This window comes from Oreochromis aureus, linkage group 3, assembly GCF_013358895.1.
Source record: "Oreochromis aureus strain Israel breed Guangdong linkage group 3, ZZ_aureus, whole genome shotgun sequence".
Lineage (NCBI taxonomy): Eukaryota > Metazoa > Chordata > Actinopteri > Cichliformes > Cichlidae > Oreochromis > Oreochromis aureus.
In genome coordinates, this window is record NC_052944.1 from 7,572,939 (window position 1) to 7,599,816 (window position 26,878).

General features: G+C 39.8%; 1 protein-coding gene across 4 annotated transcripts in view; it reads right to left on the reverse strand.

Moving 5' to 3' along the window:
• The window catches only part of pde5ab (phosphodiesterase 5A, cGMP-specific, b), a 111,031-nt gene that overhangs the window by 18,794 nt on the left and 65,359 nt on the right, over positions 1-26,878 (reverse strand). For 3 of the 4 annotated variants that reach the window (XM_039609283.1, XM_039609282.1, XM_039609280.1), the window contains exons 8-13: positions 25,543-25,610; positions 10,568-10,676; positions 10,403-10,487; positions 9,148-9,323; positions 3,818-3,877; positions 837-983 (exon numbers count right to left, since the gene is read on the reverse strand). In XM_039609283.1, the coding sequence (XP_039465217.1) occupies positions 837-983; positions 3,818-3,877; positions 9,148-9,323; positions 10,403-10,487; positions 10,568-10,676; positions 25,543-25,610 (645 nt within the window). The remainder of the gene's footprint in view (positions 1-836; positions 984-3,817; positions 3,878-9,147; positions 9,324-10,402; positions 10,488-10,567; positions 10,677-25,542; positions 25,611-26,878) is intronic. The other variant, XM_031728238.2, reaches the window with a different exon arrangement.

A 26,878-nucleotide genomic window follows, 5' to 3' on the forward strand; every position in this document is an offset into this window, starting at 1 on the left:
CATGAACAGAGCCCATGTGCTGTCCTTTATACTGGCTTTTTCTAGCCACTGGTAGGATTTCGTGCTGTCAGTCATTTCTTCTATGTGTCAGTGGTACATGCCATGCAAGTGCTTGGTCATCCATAACAGTTCCCCGTCCTGTCACTCTCTGTCTTTAGCTGTCTGAGGCATTTTGTAGCAGCTCAACTCAGGCTGCCAGCTTCCTGATTTATTTGTGTATGGTCAGTGTTTCATCCTGAATTGTAGCTTGGACACTCATTAATCCTTGACTTCCCTCATTCCGTCGCTTGTTGCTTGACGACTACCATGCACTGTGGGGAATTCTTGTGCCTTGATGTAATAATAAGCTCTCGTTGGCAGCTTATTATTGCAGGCTATCTGATGACTGGTAGGATGTATGTACTGATGGCTGAGATTCTTATTCCGAACACTCAACTGGCTTCTCTGTCTTACCTTCTGGGCGTATTTGGCTGTGGCTTAACTTAGTGCATATTCATCATGGTTCCTGTTGGCCTGTGAGATTACCCAGGTAGTTGAAGCTGTCCTCTTTATCTGCTATTTTCCCTTCTGAGAACTTCACCCCTTCAATCCAGATCACCTTTCTTCTTTTTGCAAACATTCGACTGCTGAGGTGGATCAGTGAGTCTACTCGCATAGAGCTTGTACAGGAGGTGACTAGTGGTCAGAAAGTGCAGTGGGGACAGAGCATCACCTTAGTTGCCTCTGAAACAAAGGCCTGAGTAGGATTTTTAAAGAAAGTTTGCAGTTCTCATGGATTTTAATGGAACACATGTTAAGTCTAGCCTGTTTGTGTAAAATCCCAGGTCAGTTCTTACCGTATACTTCATCTGAAAGTTTTGGACCAGGTTGAGGTCAACAAACATCCGCACAGTAGCCAACGTGGTTTCAGTATCTGACAAGTCAAAGTCACTGAAGCTGAAGTCCAGAAGATGGAGCGACTGGGCTGATGGAATGGTTGCTAACTTCAAACACACACAGAATATATACATGCAAACAGCAGGAAAAACAACAGGCTTCAAATTAAAACATTCTGCATTATTTAGTTGAACTAAAGACTAATGATATAATGATATACTAGTAATCAGATTCAAATCTCAATTCTTAATTCTGTTGCTGTTACAGAAGCAACTTTAATTTAAAATGCAGTTACAAGGTGTGCAATGCGCCAAATATACATTATGTAGCAACCTCATGAGTAGAGAATGTACCAAAATAATCAAGTCTGTGTCCTAGTTACCAAGTGACACATCCTCTCTCTTGTGCCCAAGGGAGGCCTCTTAATCAGGCTATGCTATTAGTTCAGCCAGTTTGCTATAAGGAGAGAGGAAGAGAGCAGGACCCTTTCAGATGGTCAAGCAGTGCCACTGTTAGTGCTGGTGGGAAGGATGTGCTGCTCTAATTGGTTCATATTTTAAGAGGTACCTTGAAGTCAATGAGCCAGTTAGATGTGACAAATGATCTACTCAAAATCACTTGGAATATCCTTTACTCTTGTTTTGGTTGATTTGTGGGGTTCATTCATACAAGGTTCGCTCAAAAATATTTAAATTCAACACAAAATACTAATAGCAGAAAGACTCATATTAATGTGAATTTGATCCAACTCTAGAATGAAGAGAAGTATATATTATCACCAGATATATTACCACCAACATTCTCAAATTAAGAGCTAATGTCCCCCTAAACAAGACACATGGATTCAAAACTCCATCCGTCCATCAATCCATTCTCCTTCATGTGTTCCAGGGGGATACTGTGGCATTACAAATACCACTGATAGATAGATAATCTATCCAGCATATCCTTAGCATACCCAAAACATGTCACCTAAGAGGAATCCAGGATATGCCGGAACCATCAAAAGTGGCTGTTTTTGATGTGGAAGAGTAGCCACTCTGCTTTAAGCCTCTCCCAAATGACTGAGTATCTTAGCTTATCTCTGAGATACTGAGTCATGGATGGCTGTAGCTCAGGTGGTAGAGCAGATCACCTACTAACTGGAAGGCGGGTGGTTTGATCCCCATCTGTTTCAGTCTACATGCCAAATATCCTTGGGCCCATGTAGTTCCCATACTTTCTTACCAGTGATGGGAATAATGGCGTTTCAAGTAACGGCGTTACTAACGGCGTTACTTTTTTCAGTAACGAGTAATCTAACTAATTACTATTTCTATCGTTACAACGCTTTACCGTTACTAACAAGAAAATGCGGTGCGGTCACGTTACTATTTTTCAACAAACAGACGGCTGGAGCTCTGTTCAGCTTACCGCAAGTAAGTTAAGGTAAGGTAAGTAATCTGGGCGCTACAGCTTTAAGCAGCTGCGCGCACTCCCGCAGACGGCATTCACTTTCTGGCAGACGATCATTTTTTGGCACAACACCTGTAGCTCAGGGGGGCAAAACAATTGCATGAGTGCCGCTGTTTGACTGAGAAAGAATAAAGTAGTTGTTGTAAGCCAATCACATGACCACTTTAAGATTACAAAGCAACAAGGTGATATATACCAGTTTTTAAATTGTGTTGATAGGCCATGTAAAACCAGAGTAATGATAAACAATATATACGCGTTTTTTCCTGAATACTTTCATCAGGTTTAACGTCTAAGGACAGCGCTAGCAAGCACTCTCTGCTTATGACCAAAAAATAAAAAAAACAAAACAAAAAACAGCCCGTTCGTATTGGTGGAAAAATGCACCATGTCAACCAATCAAAAAATGATATGGCAACATGACATATGGTTGTTTAGGAAGACGGGGAAGTTTTAGGAGTGACGGCGAGAGAGAGAGAAAGAGAGAGAGAGAGAGAGACAGCAGAAAAAGAGAGAGAGCGAGTTTTGAGATGTGAGAGATTTGTGACGTTTAGCGTGTTTGGATTGTGTAGTTAATGTGTTGTCTTGTGTAGTTAGTGTGTAGTGTTGTGGATAGTTTTGTGTTGTGTGTCAGAACAATGAGGCGACTGCTGTCTCCAGGTAGAAAACAGGAGACGGATACACCTGCTGCTGTCAGACCTGCCGGTATCAGGCTGTGATGTTCTGCTTTATAGTGGACAGAAATAATTTTTTTTGGAGTGGCACAAATAATTTGTGAGGCATCTTATTGAATGCAGAACAGCTGATTGTTATGTAAATAGTTTGAAATGGTTATTAAAAAACGGTAAAAGGTAAACGGCTGCAAATAACTTTGTTGTTTGCAAAACTTGTGCGTATGATTTTAAAATTGACAATTAATATTTGCATTTAAAGTTATGAAATATGATTCAATAAACATGTTTGTGGTTGTTACAGTAAAAAATATAACTTTTTCTATTCGGACTTTATGTTTTTTGTCTGATTTTAGATCATTTGTGTTAATACAGTTTGTCAAAATGAAAACATAACAGTAAATTCAGACATGTGAGGTTGTGCTAAAAAGAATGATACCAAACAAGGCAAAGTAAATAGTTTTTAAAGGTGAAATGTAGAGGGAAAATCAAAAGTGGTTAAAAATGGCCAATTATAACCTGGACCCCAGAGGGTTAAACATTTTTTTTTTAAAGTAACACAATAGTTACTTTTCAAGTAATTAATTACTTTTAGAATCTTGTAACTCAGTTACTTTTTTGAAGAAGTAACTAGTAACTATAATTAATTACTTCTTCAAAGTAACTTGCCCAACACTGTTTCTTACTGATTCAGCCTAAGATGTTGTGTTACTTCTCATCTACAGCCTACTTCTTCTTTCTCTTAATATCACGTGCCTGTGTTTGTGTCTTTCCATGCTAAGTGTATAATGTTAAATTAATACATTTCAATTTACTTCAGCTACCTGGAGATCCCGTGATTCTTCATCTGCAGCAGAGGCATGATACGACAAGACCTGAAACACATGTATTTAAAAAAAGATGAGTTTTGCAGAAATAAAAGATATGATTATTGCACAAGTATCGGATTTTCTGTAGAAAGCACACCTACACTGCCTATATTGCTGTTCTCTGAGAACAGTCTGTAGTCTGCTTTGTGGCAGCACTCAGTTTGCAATTATTTCAGCAAATACAAATATGTTTGACTGACTGGACATTCTGTATGACCTTTCTTTTATTTAGCAGGCACAGTGCATGTTAATGGACATTAGTAAAAAAGACAAGATGTAAACATGCCATGTTCAGAGGCTTTTGGAAATTATAAAGAAAAAAAAGTGGGCTCTGATACTTGCAGGCTGTCAAAATGAAACAGACAGCTCAACAGGCTTTTGACAGGCTATAAAAGAGAAAAGTGGCACTACTCATCGACCAGATGTCAGTCAAATCCCAAATAAAAAAGAATCCATTATGAAGAGGAGTACACTGTCAAACACAGCAACTGAATCTTGTGTTTACTATTTTCAGTTACCAACAGATAAGAATACAATCAGTTTTTTGTGTTGTGCTTGTGGGTCTGGTGGACCTTCTTCCTTCTGAGTCTAGGAAACCAGCTTCTTCCAAGTCCAACAGCAGTTGGATCAGGGGATTGTTATAAAGCAATCAGTCTAACAGATGCTTCCTTTCATGTGGCTATAGACCCAGACCACAAGCAGTTGCTGAAGTGTGCATATGCATTCAACAGCATAATCCTACAAATACCTGGTGCTGCTGCCTGGTGAAGCTATGTTTTTGCTCCTTACATCTTTATGATTAATTCCTCTCTGAGAGAGGGGCACCTTAGCCTTTCTGCATGACAGGGCTCATAGCAGCTTCATAAGTATGCCTTTCCCTGTTAAAGCCGTATCACTCTCTGCTGTATGCATTTCTCCCAGTGTAAATGATACCACCAACTCAAAGAAGAGTGTGTCAGCGGACCTGTTTTCTGATTCAAAAGGCCTGTCAGTAGCCATGATATGCAGAGATAATCAGTCTGGCAGCTTTTTCTCTACAGGGACCTCCTCTCTCAGGTGGGAGGAGAGATGACCCACCCAGAACTGTGGCAGCTGTTTACCATTTGAGAGGTGAAATTTATAAGGGTCAGCCCCTAAGTGTGGGGACAACGACAACTCATTTCTCTCCTTCAGGTGACAGAAGTCATAGTCATAACATTTCATTTTGCTGTGTGTTTCTTGCACTTGATGCATGCATGTTGTCTTGTTCATTTTGGATCCATACACATTACAGCTGTTCTTTTTGTTGATACTGGATCTAGGACCCTAGAGACAATCAGTGAACATCTGCTGACACGTGTCATGGTCCTGGGTCTTTGACCCAGTTTTTTAGGTTGTTCTGGACTCTTTATTCATTCTTTTAAATGTATTAAATGTTTATATTCAAATTTTGTATTAAGTAGTCTTGAGTTCTGTATTTCACAAGTGTTTGTTATTTTAAGCTCATGGTTCTTGTTTTATCTTTGTTCCCCTTCATGTCCAGTCTATCTCTGTCTCATCTCGGTATCCTGTCATCAGTGTCCCCGTGTTTGTTTACCTCCTTTCTCCCCAGTCATGTCCCTGTTTCTACCTGGTCTCTCTGTGTTCTGTCTCTGTGAATACCTTTGCAGTCCTGGCCCCGTGTTTTCTCCCTTCCTGTTCCCATTTTCATCTCTCTGTGTTTCATCCCTTTGTCTCCCCAGTTTGTCACATCTCTGTGCCTGTTCCCAGTCCCAGTATCAACTTAGTCTTGTCTTAGTCTTGAGTTTCTGTGTGTGTGTCTGTGTCAGTGTTACTTCCTGTTTTCTTTTGATAGTCTCGTGTCTTGTGCATGTGATGTTCTGTTTTGGTTCCCCTGTCTTGTTAGTTATGATTCTGTTAAGCTGTGTTCTCCAGGTGTGTCCGCTTTCCTTAGTCACCCTCCTGTGTGTGTATTGTTTGCATCTCCCTCTGTTCATCATCACATTCTCCCTCATTGTGTGTGTGTGAATTCAGTTTGTTTGTCAATTCAGCTTGTTGTTGGTCTGTAGTCAGTCAGCTAGATCCTTCCATGCTCTGTTATAGTTTAGCTTTTTTTCCATTGCCTTTTGTGCCAGCAATAAAGCTGTGATTTGTAGTTTTATCCCTCCCACCTGTCTCTTACTACACGGCAATACAGGTGAATTTCTAGGAGCCCATCAGCTTTTAATTAGTTTAATTCATTTTAATGTTTTTTGTAATATTTCAGTATCATGTGGCTTCAATTGGAGCAAATTCACTGACTGCTGTTTTTATTACAGAAGCCATGTAGACGTGGTGTTCCTTAAACATAACATGTACTGGCTGTCACTGATATAGCATGATAAAAATGTACAAATAAAGATCTTAGTCTTTGCTTCATTGTAGCTTCTTAGCTCAGAATGGGAGTGCATTTTTATGAAAATGTTATCATCTGCAGTATGTTTCTTACCACAGTTCTCACATATGTATGTGAAAACACAGTGGAATTCTCTTAAAATTAAGAAGAGCTCCTTTGTTTTGTTCAAGCTTAAAAACATAAAATAGTATGATTAATGGCTCAGTGAGAACATGATGAAGGACGTGGAACAGGGTTATCCATTTTGTTTCTACTCATGCCCTGCAGCAAACACTGCAAAACTTATTATTTCTTCCTGCCTGTAATCCAGTGGCTGCCTTTCATATGCTTTCAGAACTGTCCACATATATGTGTTGTTGTGTCATCAAAGCCTCCCCACTGTGTCAGGGATCTCTTTTCTTAACTTTAGAATCAAAAGCATGTCTGATGTCACGTGACTGCTGACACTGGAACTTGGACAAAAAATGTTTGTTCTATTAGAAGTGCTCATTGATCCTCTCTATGTGGAAGAGATATTAAATATTAAATTATGTCTTTGAAGTCCAGAAAACATGGTGGGATTGCTATTTAGACTTGTGTTTTAGCACAGAGCTGACAGTTAAATGTCACAAAAGATGAAGTTGCTCATCTCCTTATCGACACAGCTCACTGCTGTGCCATCTACCGCAACTGAATGGTGTCATAAATGTCCAAATGACCAGTGTTTATTTTGGATTTGTGGACAATTTTTATTCATTTGAAATGCTTTCATCTCCTGTTTGTTGCATTTAAAATGTAATATTTTTTCAACATTTTAAGGCTACAGCTGTCTAATACTTGTGTGGTTTTAACTCATGTTTACTTTTTCAAAGTTCACTGGCAACTAACTGTTATCACCAGCCAACCAGCTGCTGAATCAAACACCGACATCTACAAAATGATCCACATTACATCGTGTGTTTTTGGGCATAAAGAAGATCTGATTGCAGTCTTTAGATGGAGAACAAATTAAGATCATTCTAGTGCTCCAATAAACTTTGAACAGCCCTTTCCGTTCTTCCAGCTCACCAAAATTAACATTAGCTTAGATACTTGTGTCTCCAACAGAGAGATGAGAAGATACCTTGGGGTTTCACTTCATAAAAAAAAACAAAGGAGAATCTCAGGATACTTTACAATATTTCTATATATTTTTATATATGACATCTGGAGGGAGAGAAATGGTTGTCATTCCTTTTGATAGCAAGATGAAATTCAGTTGAATGTTACATTACATGACCTGTAGTGATGTAATAACCTATAATAACAAGGAAAATGGGAAAACATTTTACTTTTAAAGTTTTGAAAAACATGTGCACAGTTGTTTGACAGTACAGTGGTGAAACAGAAGAAAGAATGGCTCAAAAACTTCAGGTCATTTTCCTGCCCTAGACCTAGAGGTTTGCTTTAAATGGCCTGCACATTGGAGCCTATTTGTTTTATTTTTTTATTTTTATATATTTTATTTTTGCTTTTACAGCTGAACACAACATACTTTATACAGATTCAATTGTAAACATTTACAGTTAGCGTATGTGGTCTTGTAAGCATGAAGAAAAATAAATAAATGAAAAAAAAATAACTAAGGAGGTAAAAAAAATTTAGAGGAAAAAAACCCCATAACAATAATAAATAAATAAGTAATTAAATAAAATGGGGAGGAGCCCACGGAGGGGGAGGTATAAAATTAAGATCAATTAATTTTTAAGAATTTTAGAAATGGCTGCCAAATCGTGCAAAAACGCGCCAGTTTCCCTTTCCTGTCAAATCTTATCTGTTCCACCCTGGCCATAGACACCATCTCGTTAAGCCACCTCTTAAAACACGGGGCTGAAGGAGACCGCCACTGAAAAAGAATGAGTTTCTTACCAGCAAGCATACCCATTGTGATTATCTGTTTTTGTGAGCAGGAGAAGGATTCAATTGAGGCAGAAGATCCACGTATAGCCAATGTGCCATTAAGTGGTACTTTTTTCCTAAATTGGTTTGAAAACTACGTAAAAATCTGGCACCAAAAATCATTCAAGAGTGGGCAGTGCCAAAATAGATGTGCAAGGGAAACTTTATCAGCGTTACATCTATCACATAGGGGGGATACGGAATTATAAATCCGGTTAAGCTTGAGTTTAGAAAAGTGTAGTCTGTGAATGACTTTAAACTGGATTAATTTGTATCTGACGTTTATTGAGCCTTTCTGAATCCTGGACAAACAGTTTGACTATTGGTCCTCAGACAGAGGGACACTGAGGTCTTCAGCCCATGTATTCCTGATTTGATCGGAATCTGCTGAAATTGTAAAGCACTTAACAAACTGGGATATCAGATGTTTAGAGTTTGCTTTCAAAATTGTTTCAAGGTAAGTATGACTTAGTGGTTTCAGTGGAAAGTCTGAAAAGTTTCGTTGAACGAAATTCCTTATTTGAAGATAACGGAAAAAATGTGATTGAGGTAACATTTGAGCCTATTTAGGATGTTTTTTGGTTGTTTTCTGGGGAGAAAAAGTAGTAGTTCTAGAAGTCACATCACATTCATAATTGTCACAAAATATGAGTGAGTGAGTGAGTCAGGTGGATCATAGGCTACAATGGAAACAGAACATCCAAGCCAATGCATCAAAAATATGCTTTTCTTACACATTATTTATACTCATCTAGGGAATGTAGTGTGAAAGAATTTTTTATTTCCTTGAAAAGTATTCATGTGAATTAAAGTTCTATAAAGATTCATTTTAGTTAAAATGGTGCTTAAAATTCCTTTTTTTTGTTCCTTTATTTATTTTTGCAACTGCAAATGCACAGGTTGCTAACAATAAGAAAATCTACAATATCGTTCTAAGAGTTGGAGAGGAGGAGATGCACAATATGTGTGTTTATGCTTGACTCACCTCCAGAGTGACCTCTTGCTTGGCCATAGCTCTCTCTACAGTTTCATACATCTGTGTATTTTGGATGCCGAGACCACAGAAAATGGCAAATGCCTCCAGGAACTGGTCATCATTTCTGTTGAATGGCTTGACGCTGCCTGACACTTCATCTATTTTGTTCACCAACTGACAAACACCTACATGCAAACACAAACACATTACTGTTTCTATTTGGTAATGTCTAGTATGGAACACTTCACTTTTAATAGGCCCTATTGTAAAAGATAAGTTAGTTCAGCAAACCTTCCGGTAAGATTATGAGCTTTAGAATCACAAACATTTTATCTTGTCGTTGAATCACTTCATTCGTCCAGAATTCAAGTAAATAAACAACATCAAACTAAATCTGTTAAACCTAACATCCATCTATCCATGCATTTTTTTTAACTCGTTATCTGACTCAGGGTCATGAGTTTGCTGGAATGTATTCGTACCATTTTTAGGGTTGGGTATACTTGGACAGAACATCAGTCAAGGACACCAAAATTGTCTTTAGTATATCATTTGCTTTTCATTTGTCAGTATAGCATTTGCCAGTTTTTTGATTTGCATTGTTTTCGGGGCCCAATAAGAAAGGGAATAATAGTCCAGTTTACCCCATGTCATGATGGTGATGATGAAGTTTCTTAGGGATTGCTTGCATATTAATGGAGGATCTGTACTGTCCAAATCTTATTCTCATTCTGTGTTATTTAATTGCATATAACAAACAAGCATGTCTTAAAAGCGAAACCAGAGCACCAGGAGAAAGTCCAGGCACGAAACACAAGCACTTCTACAATGCCAAGAATTAGTCAGTTATTTCAAAGTGTGCATTGTTTTCAATTTAACTTTATGCTTTCATTTGTTTTAGGATATTGGTCAAAGTCTAGATTAATTGTAAGGCCATTAGTATTACCCTTGCATGCATGCATGCTACATATCCCTCAGTTAACTGACTCAGGGTACAGCTCTAGGGTTAGCTAGTACTAAAGCTTCACAAAACAGAAATAATTTACATTACTTTTAAGAAAAACAAAACTAACATATTAATTGAAGACAGTGATAAGCCACTTTACTTCTACAGTATGTACCGAATGGAAAAATCTTTAGTTCCTGATTACATATTTTAAAAAATAGATACAATTGTTATTCCCTTTTATGTATCTGGACATGGAATAGTATATTACTTTCTAACTGCTTATGCTAATATTGTATTCAGGCAACAAAATCCTACCAATGACTTTGTCCTTCTTGCCATTCCTGATGGGAGTGCAGAGCAAACTCTTTATCTGATTGCTAGAGTGATCTGGGTTTTCACTCTGTGAGAAAAAGATGGATAATTACTCACTTTGGAAAAATGAAAAAAGGAGACAAAAAAAGATAAGAAAAGAATACAGACCGTCCAAGGAAAGCGCTGGTCCTTGGTGACATCGGCAATGTTCAGAGGCTGCATGGTGTTTTTAACATACTGGGCGTACATATAGTTAATCTGACTGTTATCGTGGCCCCTGAGAAGAAACACACAAAGAGAAACAGCTTCACAACTAAGCATTTAGTATCAAGCTCACTTGGAATAATCCATTGCACCCTTGTGGACACTATGATACTATATAAGGGCTATCCTCAAAACCACATATAAAACACAAAACAGAAAAGGGATAATATTCCCCAAAAATGAAGACATTTTCCGAGAAGCTGAAATAAATACAAACATTGTGCAACAATTCTATAAAATGTTAAAACATTTGCACTTCAAGGGTTTAAGACTAAAAAAAGAGCTGAAAAATGATTTGTAGCTGGATTCGTCTCTGTTCAAATGTATAGCTACCAACAACCTGACTAATGTTGTTGGTTTCAAGTGCTCCAAAAGAAATGTAAAACAGATGTTAAAAAAATACTTTTGGGGGGGAGTTGCATTTATTCCCCTGCTAGGTTTGCCACCACCCTGCTGGCAGCCTGTTGGGCAGATGGTGAAACTAATGTTTGTCGGGAAATACTTACACCATTTAACTGCACTTGAAACCACAAACTGAAAGTTCTACATTACTGTTTGTGAAAAGGTAAATAAACAAGATGTGGGCGGTTAAGTAAATGTGCCTGACAACCATAAAAAAGCATTTCTTTTAACAGACACAGCTTTGTCCAAAAACTGCTATGGTGGAATGGTTTATCGCATAGGCCTGAAAACAGAAGACCCCTTTTTCGGTCACTCTTATAATTATTTACACATTTACCAGCAACTTTGTTAGATATATTCAATCCAACTAGCCAATCAACTCAATGAATTGAGGCACGCTGATATCAAAAGATCACCCAAGCAACAGATTGGAAAAGAAAGGTGACTTGAGTGATTTTGAATGTGGCATGGTTGTTCTAACCAGAGTTTTTCAGAAACCACTGACCTACTGGGATTTTCCCACACAACCATATCTAAATTATACAGAGAACGATCAAAAAATAGAAAATATCCAGTAATGAGCAATTCTCTGGGAGAAAATGCCTTATTGATGCCAGAGTTCAGAGGAGAATACCCAGATGACTTTGAGTTTATAGGAAAGCAATGGTAACACAATCAAGATATGCAGAAGAGCATCTCACCAAAATTATGCAACAGAGGATAGGAAAGACATTCTCTGGGTTGATGAGTCTCTGTTGCAACAGGGAGGGTCAGAATTTGGGATAAACAACATAAAACGGATCCACCTCTGCCACATCTGGGTCAGTCTGACCACTTGTCACTGTTTCTAATCCCTGCATATGCCCCCCTCAAGAAAACTGCTCCTACCATCACAAAGAATATTACCATATGGCCAGAGGGTGCCTCTCAGCAGCTGCAGGACTGTTTTGACAGGACTAACTGGGATATCTGTGAACATCAGGACTTGGAAATATTCACAGACAGTGTTCTCTGCTATATAAAACACTGCATAGACACTGTTACAGCAGTCAAATGTATCCGGGCCTATCCCAACCAAAAGCCCTGGATGACCCGGGAGGTCAGGCAGCTGCTGAAGGAGAGGAACATTGCGTTCAGGTCTGGCAATAGGGATCACTACACCACAGCCCGATCCAACCTGAAGAGAGGCATCAGAGAGGCGAAGGGGGACTATAGGAGGAGGATTGAGGACCATCTGGAGAGTAACACCAGCCGGCAGGTGTGGCAAGGCATCCAGCATCTAACCAACTATAAGATCAATCTCGGAGCTGCGGAAGGTGACCTGACGCTGGCGGAGGAGCTGAATATCTTCTTCGCCCGCTTTGAGACCATGGCACCGGTGGTATTGGAGCCACAGCAGCAACACGCCGCCCACAGCAGCACCACCCTCATCCTGGAAGAGCACGAGGTGAAGCGCATGCTGCAAGCTGTTAACTCGAGGAAGGCGGTGGGTCCTGACGGTGTGCCAGGTAGAATATTGAGGGATTGTGCAGAACAGCTGGCTGGGATCTTCACCAGGATCTTCAACAAATCCCTCGCACAGGCGACTGTCCCTCTCTGCCTGAAGTCCTCCACCATAGTCCCCTTGCCTAAAAAGCCCCACATCACTGGCCTGAATGACTACAGACCGGTGGCACTCACCCCAGTGGTAATGAAATGCTTTGAGAAGCTGGTCCGCAGACACATCACAGCAGCACTGCCCCGCAGCCTGGACCCACACCAGTTTGCCTACAGAGCAAACAGATCCACGGAAGACGCTGTAGCCACAGCACTCCATGCTGCCATAACACACCTGGAAGAGCATGGGAGCTACGTGCGGATGCTCTTCGTGGATTACTGCTCAGCTTTTAACACCATCCTCCCACACAAACTGGTGGCCAAGGTACAAGATCTGGGGCTTCCATACAGCACCTGCACGTGGATCTATAGCTTCCTCTCGGGCCGTAGACAGAGAGTCAGAGTTGGCCATCACACATCCTCAGCCCTGAGTCTCAGCACTGGCTCACCCCAGGGCTGTGTTCTCAGTCCACTGCTCTACTCTCTCTACACACACGACTGCACTCCTCGCCACCACAGCAACATCTTTGTGAAATTCGCAGACGACACCACCGTGGTGGGGCTCATTTCCAAGAGTGACGAGTCTATGTACAGAGATGAGGTGGAGCAGCTGACGTCATGGTGTAAGGCCAATAACCTCCTCCTCAACACTTCAAAACCAAAGAACTCATAATAGACTTCAGAAGGAAAAAGGCAGAGATCCAACCACTATTCATTAATGGGGACTGTGTAGAGAGGGTGGCAAGCTTCCGCTTCCTGGGAGTCAATATAGAGGAGAACCTTTCCTGGAGTGTGAACACCTCCGAGCTGCTGAAAAAGGCCCAACAGAGACTGTACTTCCTGAGAATTCTCAGGAGGAATAACATCACACAAAGACTGCTGGTGTCCTTCTACAGAGCCACCATCGAGAGTGTACTAATCTATTGCATATGCATTTGGTACACTAGCTGCACAGGAGCCCAGAGGAAAGCACTCCAAGGGATCATTAACACCGCCCAAAAGATCACTGGCTGCCCACTCACCACACTGGAAGTTCTACACAACATCAACTGTCTTAAAAAGGCCCAAAACATCATTAAAGACACCTCACATCCTGGTCACTCCCTGTTTGAACTGTTGCCCTCAGGCAGACGGTACAGGGCAATCAGTGTAAGGACAAATAGACTTAAACACAGCTTTTATCCAACCGCAATAACACATCTGAATACTGCAAAATAATGTCCATCACGCCACTCTTGTGTTAATCCATTCGCTGTCTGAGGCATGTATGTGGGAATGTACGTGAATGTTTACTGATATGTCTTATTAGTATTTTAAGTATTTTGTTTATTTTATTTATTATTTTGTTTATTTTTATTCATTGAAATTTTATTGTTTTATTTATTTTCTGCTATTGTTAGGGATGACGCAATGATCGGGGACCTTTCTTAATTTCGTTGTACTGGTGACAATGACAATAAAGTTTCTGATTCTGATTCTGATTCTGTTTGTGGGCTAATATTCTTCATGCAGAATTTACCATTTACCTTTTTGGGAGTTAATGGAAAAAGTTCACTGAGAAAAAAAATTCATCCACAAATAGAAAGCTGACTGGGAATGTGGAGGACTAAAAGGGAAAACTTTAACTGCAGATGATTCAAATTTTACTTTTAACTTGCAGCTTTTCACAAAAATGAGAAAATAAACATTTTAAGTATTCGTTCTCATAGCTTTGCCCATCTGCTCCTTAAATGCCAATGTAACCTCAAAGCTGCATCCTAAAGCTCCAGGCTAACAGCACTGAATAATAAAATATCTGCTGGCTAATAAAAGCTAGGGGAGCTAGGGAGCTGCACCTGAGTTCAGTGCGCCCTGGCTCAGACCTGGGAGCTAAAGCCATCAGTCATGTCTGTCAGCACTTAATAACCCAGTTTGTTATCTTGTGTCTCTCCAAGTTTAACCACAGAGTGAGCTATAATACTGCATGAGAAATGATGGAAAATGGATATATAAACATGGCACAAGCTTGAAGTCAGCTAAAGGTAAAGCCAATGGATTTTGGCTGTAGTGCTGTGGTGTAAGTGGTGTGTGAGTAAGACTGGGAGGGAATATGAGCATGTGTTTGCAAATGACAGAAAGGACCTCATGAGGAGAGACACAAACTGTTAAGCATGTTTTGATGGACTCTAGCAATTATATTATAAAAATGATCAAGGATGGACCTTACAGATTTTTCCTTATAGTCAACAGTGAACGTGTATCACTGGAAAGTTATAAAATCTTTATTTAAGTTTCTGCACCATACTGGACAGTATATAAACATTTAGCGCACCTTCTCATTTAATGTTTTTTTTTTTCATTTTAACTACTTTCTACATTGTAGATACATATTGCAGACATCAAATATATGAAGAAAGACATATGGAATTATGTAGCAAAGAAAAAATTGATAAATAACTCTGAATATGTTTTTGTTTTGTTTTTTTGCTTAGTTGACAGCACTACAAACCCTTGGCCCTCTTTCAATGAGCTTCATGACATAGTCAGCTGAAACGATTTTCACTTCACAGGTGTGCCTTGTCAGGGTTCATTTGTGGAAGATGGGAATGGTCAGTCAGTCCGGAAAGTTGCTAAAACTTTGAATGTGTCACCCAAGTGCAGTTGCAAAAACCATCAAGCACTATGACCAAACTGGCTCACATGAGGACCACCAAAGGAAAGAAAGACCAAGAGTCACCTCTGCTGCTGAGAAGTTCATCTCAGTTACCAGCCTCAGAAATTACCAGCATCTGAGATTAGAGCCCAGATAAATGCCACACAGAGTTCCAGTAGCAGTTACATCTCTAAGTCAACTGTTCAGAGGAGACTGCGCGAAGTAGACCTTTATGGTCAAATATATCACAGACACTAATGCAGATCACACCAGATCACATGGAGGCACTGGTGAACGTGATTTACCAGACTTTATTGACAAACAGAGTACAATAAAGATGACTTGACTATGAGCTGTGAACTGTGATGTAACTTGCCTATGAGGGATATGTGATATTCTACAGGGTGGGCCATTTATATGGATACACCGTAATAACATGGGAATGGTTGGTGATATTAAAGTCCTGTTTGTGGCACATTAGTATATGTGAGGGGGCAAACTCCTCAAGATGGGTGGTGACCATGGTGGCCATTTAGAAGTCGGCCATCTTGGATACAACTTTTGTTTTTTCAATAGGAAGAGGGCCATGTGACACATCAAACTTATTGGTAATGTCACAAGAAAAACAATGGTGTGCTTGGATTCAGCGTAACTTTATTCTGTCATGAGTTATTTACAAGTTTCTGACCACTTATAACATGTGTTCAATGTGCTGCCCATTGTGTTGGATTGTCAATGCAACCCTCTTCTCCCACTCGTCACACACCGATAGCAACACCGCAGGAGAAATGCCAGCACAGGCATCCAGTATCCGTAGTTTCAGGTGCTGCACATCTCGTATCTTCACACCATAGACAATTGCCTTCAGATGACCTCAAAGATAAAAGTCTAAGGGGGTCAGATCGGGAGACCTTGGGGGCCATTCAACTGGCCCACGACGACCAATCCACTTTCCAGGAAACTGCTCATCTAGGAATGCTCGGACCTGGCACCCATAATGTGGTGGTGCACCATCTTGCTGGAAAACCCAGGGGGCGTGCCAGCTTCAGGGCATAAAGAGGAAACACATCATCATGTAGCAATTTCAAATATCCAGTGGCCTTGAGGTTTCCATTGATGAAGAATGGACTCACTATCGTTGTACCCCATATACCACACCAAACCATCACTTTTGTTGTTCCAACAGTCTTGGAGGGATCCATCCAATGTGGGTTAGTGTCAGACCAATAGCGGTGGTTTTGTTTGTTAACTTCACCATTCACATAAAAGTTTGCCTCATCACTGAACAAAATCTTCTGCGTGAACTGAGGGTCCTGTTCCAATTTTTGTTTTGCCCATTCTGCATATTCTGTGCGCCGATCTGGGTCATTCTCGTTGAGATGCTGCAGTAGCTGGAGTTTGTAAGGGTGCCATTTGTGAGTAGCTAATATCTGCTGAAGGGATGTTCGACTAATGCCACTCTCCAGTGACATGCAGCGAGTGCTACGCTGTGGGCTCTTGCTGAATGAAGCTAGGACAGCCACTGATGTTTCTTCATTAGTGACAGTTTTCTTGCGTCCACATTTTGGCAAATCCAACACTGAACCAGTTTCACGAAACTTAGCAAGCAGTTTGCTAACTGTAGCATGGGAGATGGGTGGTCTCGTAGGGTGTCTTGCATTGAAATCTGCTGCAATGACCCGGTTACTGCGTTCACCAGATATCAACACGATTTCGATCCGCTCCTCACGTGTTAACCTCTTCGACATGTCAATGGCTGTGAACAAAGATAAACTTGTAAATAACTCATGAAAGAATAAAGACCCCAAACACACCTACAGGGTGTGTAAGGGCTATTTGACCAAGAAGGAAAGTGACAGAGTGCCGCGCCAGATGGACAGGCCTCCAAAGGAACCCAAAGGAGCAGAGACCATGGGGGAGCCATTGAGGATGTTCAAGACCTTCATGCAGTTTCGGATAGAGAAGAATAAAAGGCAGGAGAAGGAGACAGCAAAAGAAGAACACCCTCAGTTTTACTCATTTTTCACCCTGTTTACTCAGCTCCAATTGGATATGGAGGCAAGCAGAGGAGGCCACCCCACAGCACAAGCCACAGGGCTGCCATTTGGAAAGCTAGTGCTTAGTGCAGTGTTGAAGAAACAGAGATACTTGCTGAAAGGGATTCAGGCCCCTTGACACTCCAGTGGAAGAACCCCTCAAGAGCTATGCACCCATTTGAAGGACTTGTTCTGCAATTGGGTAGATTACAACAAATCCACAAAAGAAGAAATTATGGAAGCTCTTGTTATAGGCTAGTATCTCAGAGTGCTCTATCTAGAGGTAAAGATGTGGGTCAAGGAGTATGACGTGAGCAGGATTTCAGTCATTCATTATCTTAGACGAGATCTAGCAAACTTATCTACTTCACACAAGAGAAATATAACTCAGCCAAAGGAAACAGCAGAAGTAGTCTTATAATGGGTGTAGATAGATATACAAAGCTTCTGGTTTTGTGTTATGTGCCAAGACCAGAGCATTTAGCCTCAGTTGATGAGCAGTCAAGACTATCTGCCATAACTGTACAGGTAAACAGTAGACCTTGTACAGACCTGGTAGACCTTCTCCTGTTTGTCTTGTGTAAGTTTACTCAGGTTTCTCACCTTTTGAGTTTCTGTTTGCCCATCAGGTCAGAGGTCCACTAGAGGGAGACTTGGGAGGAAATGGATCAGGTCAAGGACAGAAATATAATCTCTTACGTCCTTAAAATGAGGGGAAAAAGTATACTTTATTGATCCCCGTGGGGAAATTCTTCTCTGCATTTAACCCATTTACTGAGTGAAGCAGTAAGCAGCCACCAATCTAGCGCCTGGGGAAAAGCGTGTAAGGGACAGTACCTTGGAATAACTGTTTAGGGGAATCAAACCCCCGACGTTCTGATCATGGGGCCACCACTCTACCTACTGAGCTATCCCTGCCTCAAATGAGCTATCCCTGCCAAAGACCACAACCTTGGCAAGAGAGAATCTTAAATCTCAAAGGAAGCAGAAAAAATGGAGTGATCAGACAGCAAGGCGAAAGCAGTTTTGTGGTTGGCGACAAAGTCCTGTTGCTGTTGTTGGGCAGTAAGTTGAGACCATTCCATCTCCAGTAGATGTACTATATAGCTTTATAGTGTTAAATTATTTCTTTGCTGTAACACTGTCAAAAAAGTGGACAGAAACACTGGCTGGTTTCATGTTCATGTGGTGAAGTAATTAAAGAAAGTTAGTCAAAGAACCAAAAATAGTACTGCATAGTCTTTGCATCAGTTGTGTTAATCTGCTATTAATGTCTAACAAAGTACAGTAAAATCTATGCCTACTTGTGAATTTTACAATTTTCTTTCAAATAATGTAGCAGAAAAATGCTATGGATGGCACAAAAAACAATGATTGATTAATAAATTAAAAAAAAAACAAAAACAAAAACTGAATATTGATGTATTTTGTGTTTTGAACTATTTAGAAGCCCATTATACATTATGCAAGGCTTTACTGGCAGCTGATTAATATGGGGCACTAGGGCAAGTAAACATCTCTGTGGACCAGGAGAAGACATTCCTCAACCAGTGGGTGTTCTTCCATTGGCTGGCTAGGGTTAGAGGTAAGATTATGGGCAAGTGATTCCAGCCAACTGTGCCCACAGATTCTGAGACTGTTTAGACTCTTAACCATCCAGTGAAGTAGACCTGAAGTACACTTACTGGCAAATTCCTCCCAACACAGCAGATGTCTGTCTCTCCCACGCCTGGTTCTACTAGAGCAGGGGTCTCAAACTCGTGGCCCGGGGGCCACTTGCGGTTCACGTCACCCCTACTATATTGATGTAAAGAAATATAATGCATTTGGCCCTTAAAGTTACTTACTTAAATTATTTGGCTAGTTTTGTATTAAGAGCAAAAATAGAACAATTAACATTAAAACATGAGTTTTGTAGTTATGTGCCAAGACCAGAGCATTTAGCCTCAGTTGATGAGCAGTCAAGACTATCTACCATAACTGTACAGGTAAACAGTAGACCTTGTACAGACCTGTACAAACGGTCTACACATACATATGTGTGTGTAGAGTTGTACCGCAATGGAGTGTTTAACTCTCTGATAGTCATAGGTTTACTCAAGTAAAAGTGAGTCTTTTAGTGTTTTTCTTTGATTTCCAGGATTTAATGCATGTTAGGCCTTTAATTTAGGATAAATTTGAGCCTTTGAGCTAATTACAACAATGTGTCCTGTCCAAAGTGACCTCAGTATACACCCGCACACAGATGGAAAAGGGGCAGACTCTGTGCATTTGTGTTTGGGTTTAATCACTCAAACTGAAATCCACACTAAAATCTACCCTTCCTCTCACTTGCTCTGTGACTGACTTAATAAAGGTCATATAATGCCTACTGGCATCACATAAACCACGACAGAAAACTTTTGGCTTTTGATTCAGGACAACAATCAAGCTCCAGACCCACACAAACTTCACTGTCCCACTTTGTCTGCTTGAAATCATCTGCCTGCCATTCCTGTGAGCTGTATCTACAGCATCAGTTCAACATGACTGAACTTTCTGCTTTAGCAAAAAAGACTTCGTGTCACTGGGAAGCCACAGCCGTGGCAGTTAATGTCACTATAAAAAGCCTCCAGCAGTTCCAGACAGTCAAAGCTAACATCCTGCACTGCACCTCCCTCCCTTCCCACATCGGTCCAGATGGAGTTGCTCATTTTTGCCATTTCACAGCTGTCCCAGAGGAAATCTAGCACATACACACAGCAGCATTTAAACAGAGTTATTAAATTAGGAGAAACTGGAATGAAAGTGGGATATAAAAAATGAGACCCTATAGAAGACAAGGCAAGGTCTGGTTTGTGTCTGGTCCATCTACCAATTATTTCAATTTCTTTCCCTGTTGACTTGAATTATTAGCAGACACAAAAATAGGAGGCCTAGAGAGCAGAATATCTTCTCACAAAAATAAAAGGCATAGTAAGAAGAATATCTGTGCACTGGGTTTAAATCAGTCACACCCAAGAAAAGCATGTTAAAACTCTGTTTTAAAACTCACAGGTCCATTTGCTTGACCAATGAAAAGAGGATCACAAGCTTTGCTTTACTGTGTCCATGTCTCTTAGCTATATCTTAGGAATGGGAAAAGTGATAAAGTGATGAAGTCTAATCAAAAGCATGTTTTATTACCAGACATTTAATAATAATGACAGAAAAATATACCAAACCATGAATTCTCTGTGTTTTTAGTTTTCTTGATTTTAAATGCATTAAGATTGCATTTAAAAACCACTTACATTATTATTGTCATCAAATCCTATGAAAATTAATCAGTGTGTTATTCCATTTGTAAATATCTTTTGTCTTGCCTTTCTTCTTGTGATTCTCAGCACCAAGAGCTTTGGCCCATCCTAATATTTGAAATTAACTCACGAATATGTTGTTCAGATTTTAAATTCATTTCCTTAAAAGAGTTGGGGTGAGTCGTTGAGTAGTGCATGATATGCTTTTGATTTTTATTTGGAGTAGCATAGCTGATTTCAAAATAATTTGACTTCTTTGTTAAAAAACATAAACTTGTATATTGTAGGAAATATATGTAATGTAATGTTGTTACATCAATTTGTTGTCCACATCATTAAATATTTTTCAGCTTGAATATTTCAGTCAAAATCTGATATGTGATTTGAGTTTTCCTCACAATTCTTGAGCTGTATATTTTCTTATGTAGAGTAGCTTCAAATTGGGTGTACAAACTGCAATGTTAATACATAACATTTCATGTTATATTCAGGCTTCATTTCTTTGCTTATATTGCAGTTTTACAGTTAGGAATGTTTATGAAATATGCAAGAAAAAATACACATATTACTAAATAATATCACAGAATTAAAAAGTTACGTTAAAGTGAAGGAGCTACTTTAAAGTTTGGTTAAAGTTTTCTCTATGTTCATGTACTGTATATTCACTACCACAATACCTGCATTCATTTTAAGCTCCCTGCTAAATCACATTTAGATCTTAATTTATGAAGCTCTTCACTTCTCTGTATTAATATTTTACTTATCTGAGTTGGTTTGTTCTGTCATATTGTATTTATTTTCATAGAGCTACATTTTTAATGTTTTTTGGTGGAAAATAGTAATCTCCCTACTTTTGGATACATATAATGTTTCACACTTACCTTAGCAGCAGAGTTTTGGTGAATTTTACGCAGTATATGACTCAGCACTTGACAATAATGCTCTATCATTTTATGTGGGTTTCAACCTTGTGTCTGAGGTACTATGCCTCCTAAATACATTCACTTTGCAGTAATACTATTTAGAAAGTTGATAGCGGAATATCTAGAAAAACCATCCCGTTATAGTACCACACTCAATTTCAGTGAGCTCTTTACACTTAGTCATGGCTGCAAGCTGATATGGCTACACTTTATGCACATATATACGAGTTTACTTTCAGAAACTTGTCATTAATTAGAAACTTCTCAGGAACTAAAATCCAATTTTATCTCCTTCTTATTAGTATAAAATCATATTCTAACTCCCCCTGTAAGTATGCAATCCATCAAACTGTAGCATACCTCTTTTTCTTCTTCTTACCCCAGGCAAACCAAACTGACTAATCAAAATCACATAAAACACTAACATATATGCATAGGTTATATATGGATATGTTGATACACAGAAAATGTAGTGAATGCACACATAACTGTACACACACACATACACACACACACACACACACACACACACACACACACACACACACACACACACACACACACACACACACACACACACGCGCGCACACACACACACACACACGCGCACACACACACACACACACAAATACAAACATGCAATCCAATTGTATTGCTTAGGATGAGAATAAGATTGAATTTTAGATGCTACATAGCAACTGTGGAGGTCAGGCCACCCTAGAGAGCAGCATGCCAAAAGAGGAGTGAGTGGGAGGGAGTAAGGGGGAAGGATCTCTATCTCATTGTATCTTAAATCAGATTAGTTCTTATTCACCCCTTTTGGCTGCAGCACAAGTCTACAGCTGCAGATTCCCAAATCCTTTCCCTTGTACCATGGTCCTCTACTCATCCTGCCTGTAAATACTAAAACCATTTGGCCCTTTGTTGGGAACTCAGTCTTCACTTCTTCATGTTTCCTTTCAAATCATTTAATGAATCTTATTTTCCTGTTTCTCCCTTACAAATAACCATTATGCTAATTACGATGTTTTATCATTTCTAGAGAACAAACAGGACACAGAGATGAAAACTACTGATTATTAATTTTTTCCTGCCATGGCAAATATATACACAACTTGCTAAAGCATCTGCTAAAGCATCCATCCTTATAATTGCATAATATAATTTTAATATTACAACAATAACTTACAATTTAGACCTACAAAAACCTTAATTATGCATGACATATTATAAATGCATCATGTTAACAGGCAACCAGTGATGTAGCATAAGAATGTATGAGTACTCATAATATACACAAACTTTTAACGAGCAACCAAAACCATATATAAAACAGTTCAATAGTTCCCCAGTCAGTTGTTTCAGCTCAACCGAGGGAACATCAAGGCATTTCTCGGCCAGCTGAGAGATATAATCTCTCCAGTGTGCCATGGGTCTACCATGGGGACTCCTATGAGTAGGATATGCACAGAAAACCTAACCCAGAAGGCACACAAGAGGTATTCTAGTCAGATGCCCAAACCACCTCAGTTACCTACTTTTATATATGGAGGAAGAGTGTCTCTGAGTTCATCCTGAATGACTGAACTTTTCACTCTATCTCTAAGGGAAGGCTAGCCTTTGGAGAAAGCTCATTTTTGCTGTTTGTATCCAAAATGTAATTCTTTCTGTCATTGCTCAGACCTTGTGAGAATAGAGACAGTTAGGAAGGTAGATTAACTGAAGCTGTAAATCTACAGCTTTGTTTCTATACTCAGCTCTTATAATGCAGTCAGTACAGTGTCCACATCACTGCACAGGTGAATCTAATCCATCTGTTTCTTAAGGCATGCTCAATCATCCAGGTAAAGAAATCCAAAAAAGTTTGTTCTGTTCATCTGGACGTAGCAATTTTAGTTTTCCCACTAAAAAACCCTACATCCAGATTTACAGAATATACTTTTTCATTAATCTATCTGTCAATCACCTGCTCCTCTCTCCCCTGACTCATGACCAAGAGACCAGGACAATTAAGTGTAGGTTGGCACCAACCAATGAAGCTGACCAGAATAATTTCAAGGCCAATCAAAAGTCTTGTTCCATAACCTTACTGAGCTCTTCCCACACCAGTTTTTGTTTCAGCTATTTCAAGAACTGCACTCCACTTGGCCTGCCAGTGCCTGCCAGCTCCCTCCAGAGTTCTACAGGCAATCTCAGCCCAATACAACTTCTTCTTCAGCTTGATGGCTCCCGTCACCTCCAGCAACCACTATCTGATTTGGGATGGGACCATGACAGGAGGGGGTGCAGAACATGCTGGAAGTGGGAACTGAATACCCTGCTTACCGGGCTTCTTCCAGATGAAGCCAGCACACCCTCACTATATGTTTGGATGCACCAGACCTTTCCTGCATCTTCCTTCACCACATAATCCAACTCACCACTAGGTGATGATCAGTTCACAATAGAGCGCCTGTTTACACTTAGTGCCCAGAATATTGCCCACAAACCTGCTTTTACAAAATTGATTGTCGACCTGCAACCTAGACTGTCCTTTCGCCACTTATACTTATGAACACCCTTATGGTTAAAGTCGGTGTTTATTATGGACAAACTGTGGTTAGCACATCAGTCCAATAATAGAACACCACTTGGGTTTAGGTCCTTCCCAGTCACATCCCTTCAAGACACACTGTTATTACCCATTACCCGTCTCCAAGTCTCCACGTAGGAGAATACTGTGAATGAAATTCTTTATGTAGTTGGAGTGAGATGTCCTGCTATGGATGTGACTACCCCTAATGACTGTGAAATGGTAAATGGACTTGTTGATTCTGTTCATCTGGGCATAGCGTTTTCAGTGGGAGAAACGTTTCGTCACTCATCCAACTAACTTCTTCAGTCTCAGCTGACTGCAGGTTTCCCCAACAGTACATTTTCACAATGCCTGAAACTAGCCCACTGAATGAACAATGGGCTGTGAGGTCAGTTCCTCGATCATTGATATGCAAATTATTATGACCATTGATCAACAACCACTCATCAAAGCCCATTGATCAATGATACTAACTGGAAAGTTGGAGGTAAAATGGTTCTTATATAGCACTTTTCTACTTTTCCACTTTTCTACTCTATCTGAGCACTCAACACGCTTTAAACAACTTGTACATTCACACCCATTTGCACAAGCACTTTTTTCTGTGCTGTTCGTAAGTGTTTTGTATTTAACATCCCGGTTAGTAGGTGACCTAGCTGCTCTACCACCTGAGCTATAGACCAAGCACACAGCTCATGGAAATGGCAGCTGTTTCCACCAATATGACCATGTGCCCTACAATGCCACAAAAACTCCTTAGTAATAATTCAGGGAACACAGCAAAGAGCCCGTTCACTAACAGCAACCAAAATCACCATCATCCACCTGAGTTGTCAGATGTAATAGGATGTACATGTACCGCAAAACAGTGTGCATAATGGATGATTTCTGGAAAGGTCTCAGATGGCCTCCAAGTCAGTGAAAGGGTCCACTTCATCATGGTAAATGGGTTGTAACCCAAGATCTGTCAACTTTAACCTAAGGACAGTGTAATGAAGCCAAAAGGGCCCGGCTAATGAGGACCAAAAGCTTTGTGCCAAAATCCTGCAGTTGAATATCTAGGAATATGGCAGGTGAAGAATTTGGATTACCTCGAAAAGATCCAAAGAGGCTATAAATCAGCTCAGCAAACTTAAGAGTATTGGACTCAATCCCTCGTTCTTGTCTACACTGTTTCAATTCAGTGTGATTGAAGGGGCACAATGAGACTTTCATTACTTCGGAAACTATGTGAAGACTACATGATACTACATGATGATAACAGATCTTTGTGCAAGTGCCCATCATTCAAACATCATCTAAAGGCCTCTTAGGGAGAGAGAAAGGCAGTTTTCAACATTAGCAAAATACTGATGAAAATAGCTATGCCTGAAGGCATAAAGTCATTAACACTCGAATGCCATTTTAACAGGCTTGTGCTGAGGGTGATCCTCTTACCTTTTGGCAGCATCTAGGACTTCACCCAGTTCCTCATAGTCCATATGAAAGACACTGGAGAAAGTGTTCTGCAAAAAGAATGAAAGTTAGTTTACTTATCTGAGATGTCGTAAACATGACTAATTTGAATGGTGTAGTTTGGTGCGGTGTAGGGGATAACAAGAGGCAGAAATTGCTATTGGAAGCAAGATTATAAAAACATTCTGAATTTTGTGTGGTTTAATATGAAAATAAAAATTTCTGTAAATTGCTGCAGGTCTACTCTGTGTGTTTTCTCGCTATATTGATTTCCTCTTGCCCTTCAGTTAAGCTATTAAAGCAAAACCCAACATCCAGATGCCTTAAGTTAAACAGAAGTACTGTGCACAGTGCCTAAAACAGATTTCCTAGCATGAAAAAAGCGATGTTGATCTATCACCTATGAAGCCTTGCCAGAATGAGAGTTTATTTTGACATTCCAGTCCTCTTTTCTCCTTTCCCCCCTTATAGGGACTTGTTTCTCTCAATCTGAACTCCCAACCCTTCACAAAGGATACTTTTTTTTTCTATTTTAAAAAGGTTGGGACAGGATGTTAAAGACGAATGATCTTTCTTCATTTGGAAAGAATTGCCCCCATTATTGTACATACTTACACATACTTGTGCTCTTGGGTAACTGATCTTTTTAGGTGAGTGTAATAAAGCTGTTTTAAACAGAAATAGGACCAAGCGATGTTATGACATTTATTGGGATCTTTGGCAAGTGGGATAGTTTATAACAGGATGACACATGATAATGGAATGTTTTCCTGCATGTGGGAACACTGGAATAAATTAGGTTTGTCTTATATTCATTGGAAGCATCATCATGTGAAGGAAAGACAAAGAAACAGTTAACTACAGAAGATTGTAGATGCAACAGATTAAACACACAAGCCATTAAAGCAATCATAGTGGTGGTTTATGTTGATATAAAAAGCCCTATTTTGTTGTTCTGGCAGGAAGAAAATAAGACAGTCGGAAATGGGAAAATCAGAAAATGATAAAAAGAAAGTATAAAACAGTGGTTGGTTTGTACACACACAAATACACTCATGCTAATGGCGAAATATGTCCTTAGGAAACAATTCCAGATTTATTTCTGCTGGGGAGAGCTGAACAATACAGAAGAACAACACAGTTACGGTGGTGTGCCAAATGTCTATTACATTTCATTACATTCACGCACCGAGCCAAACATCCACATCCACATGTGCACACTATAAACATCGATTGTGCACATATTTACATGCAAAATGTTAAACACCATAAAAGTGCATGCATTCGAGTGCCCATATATTAGATATGGGCACTCACA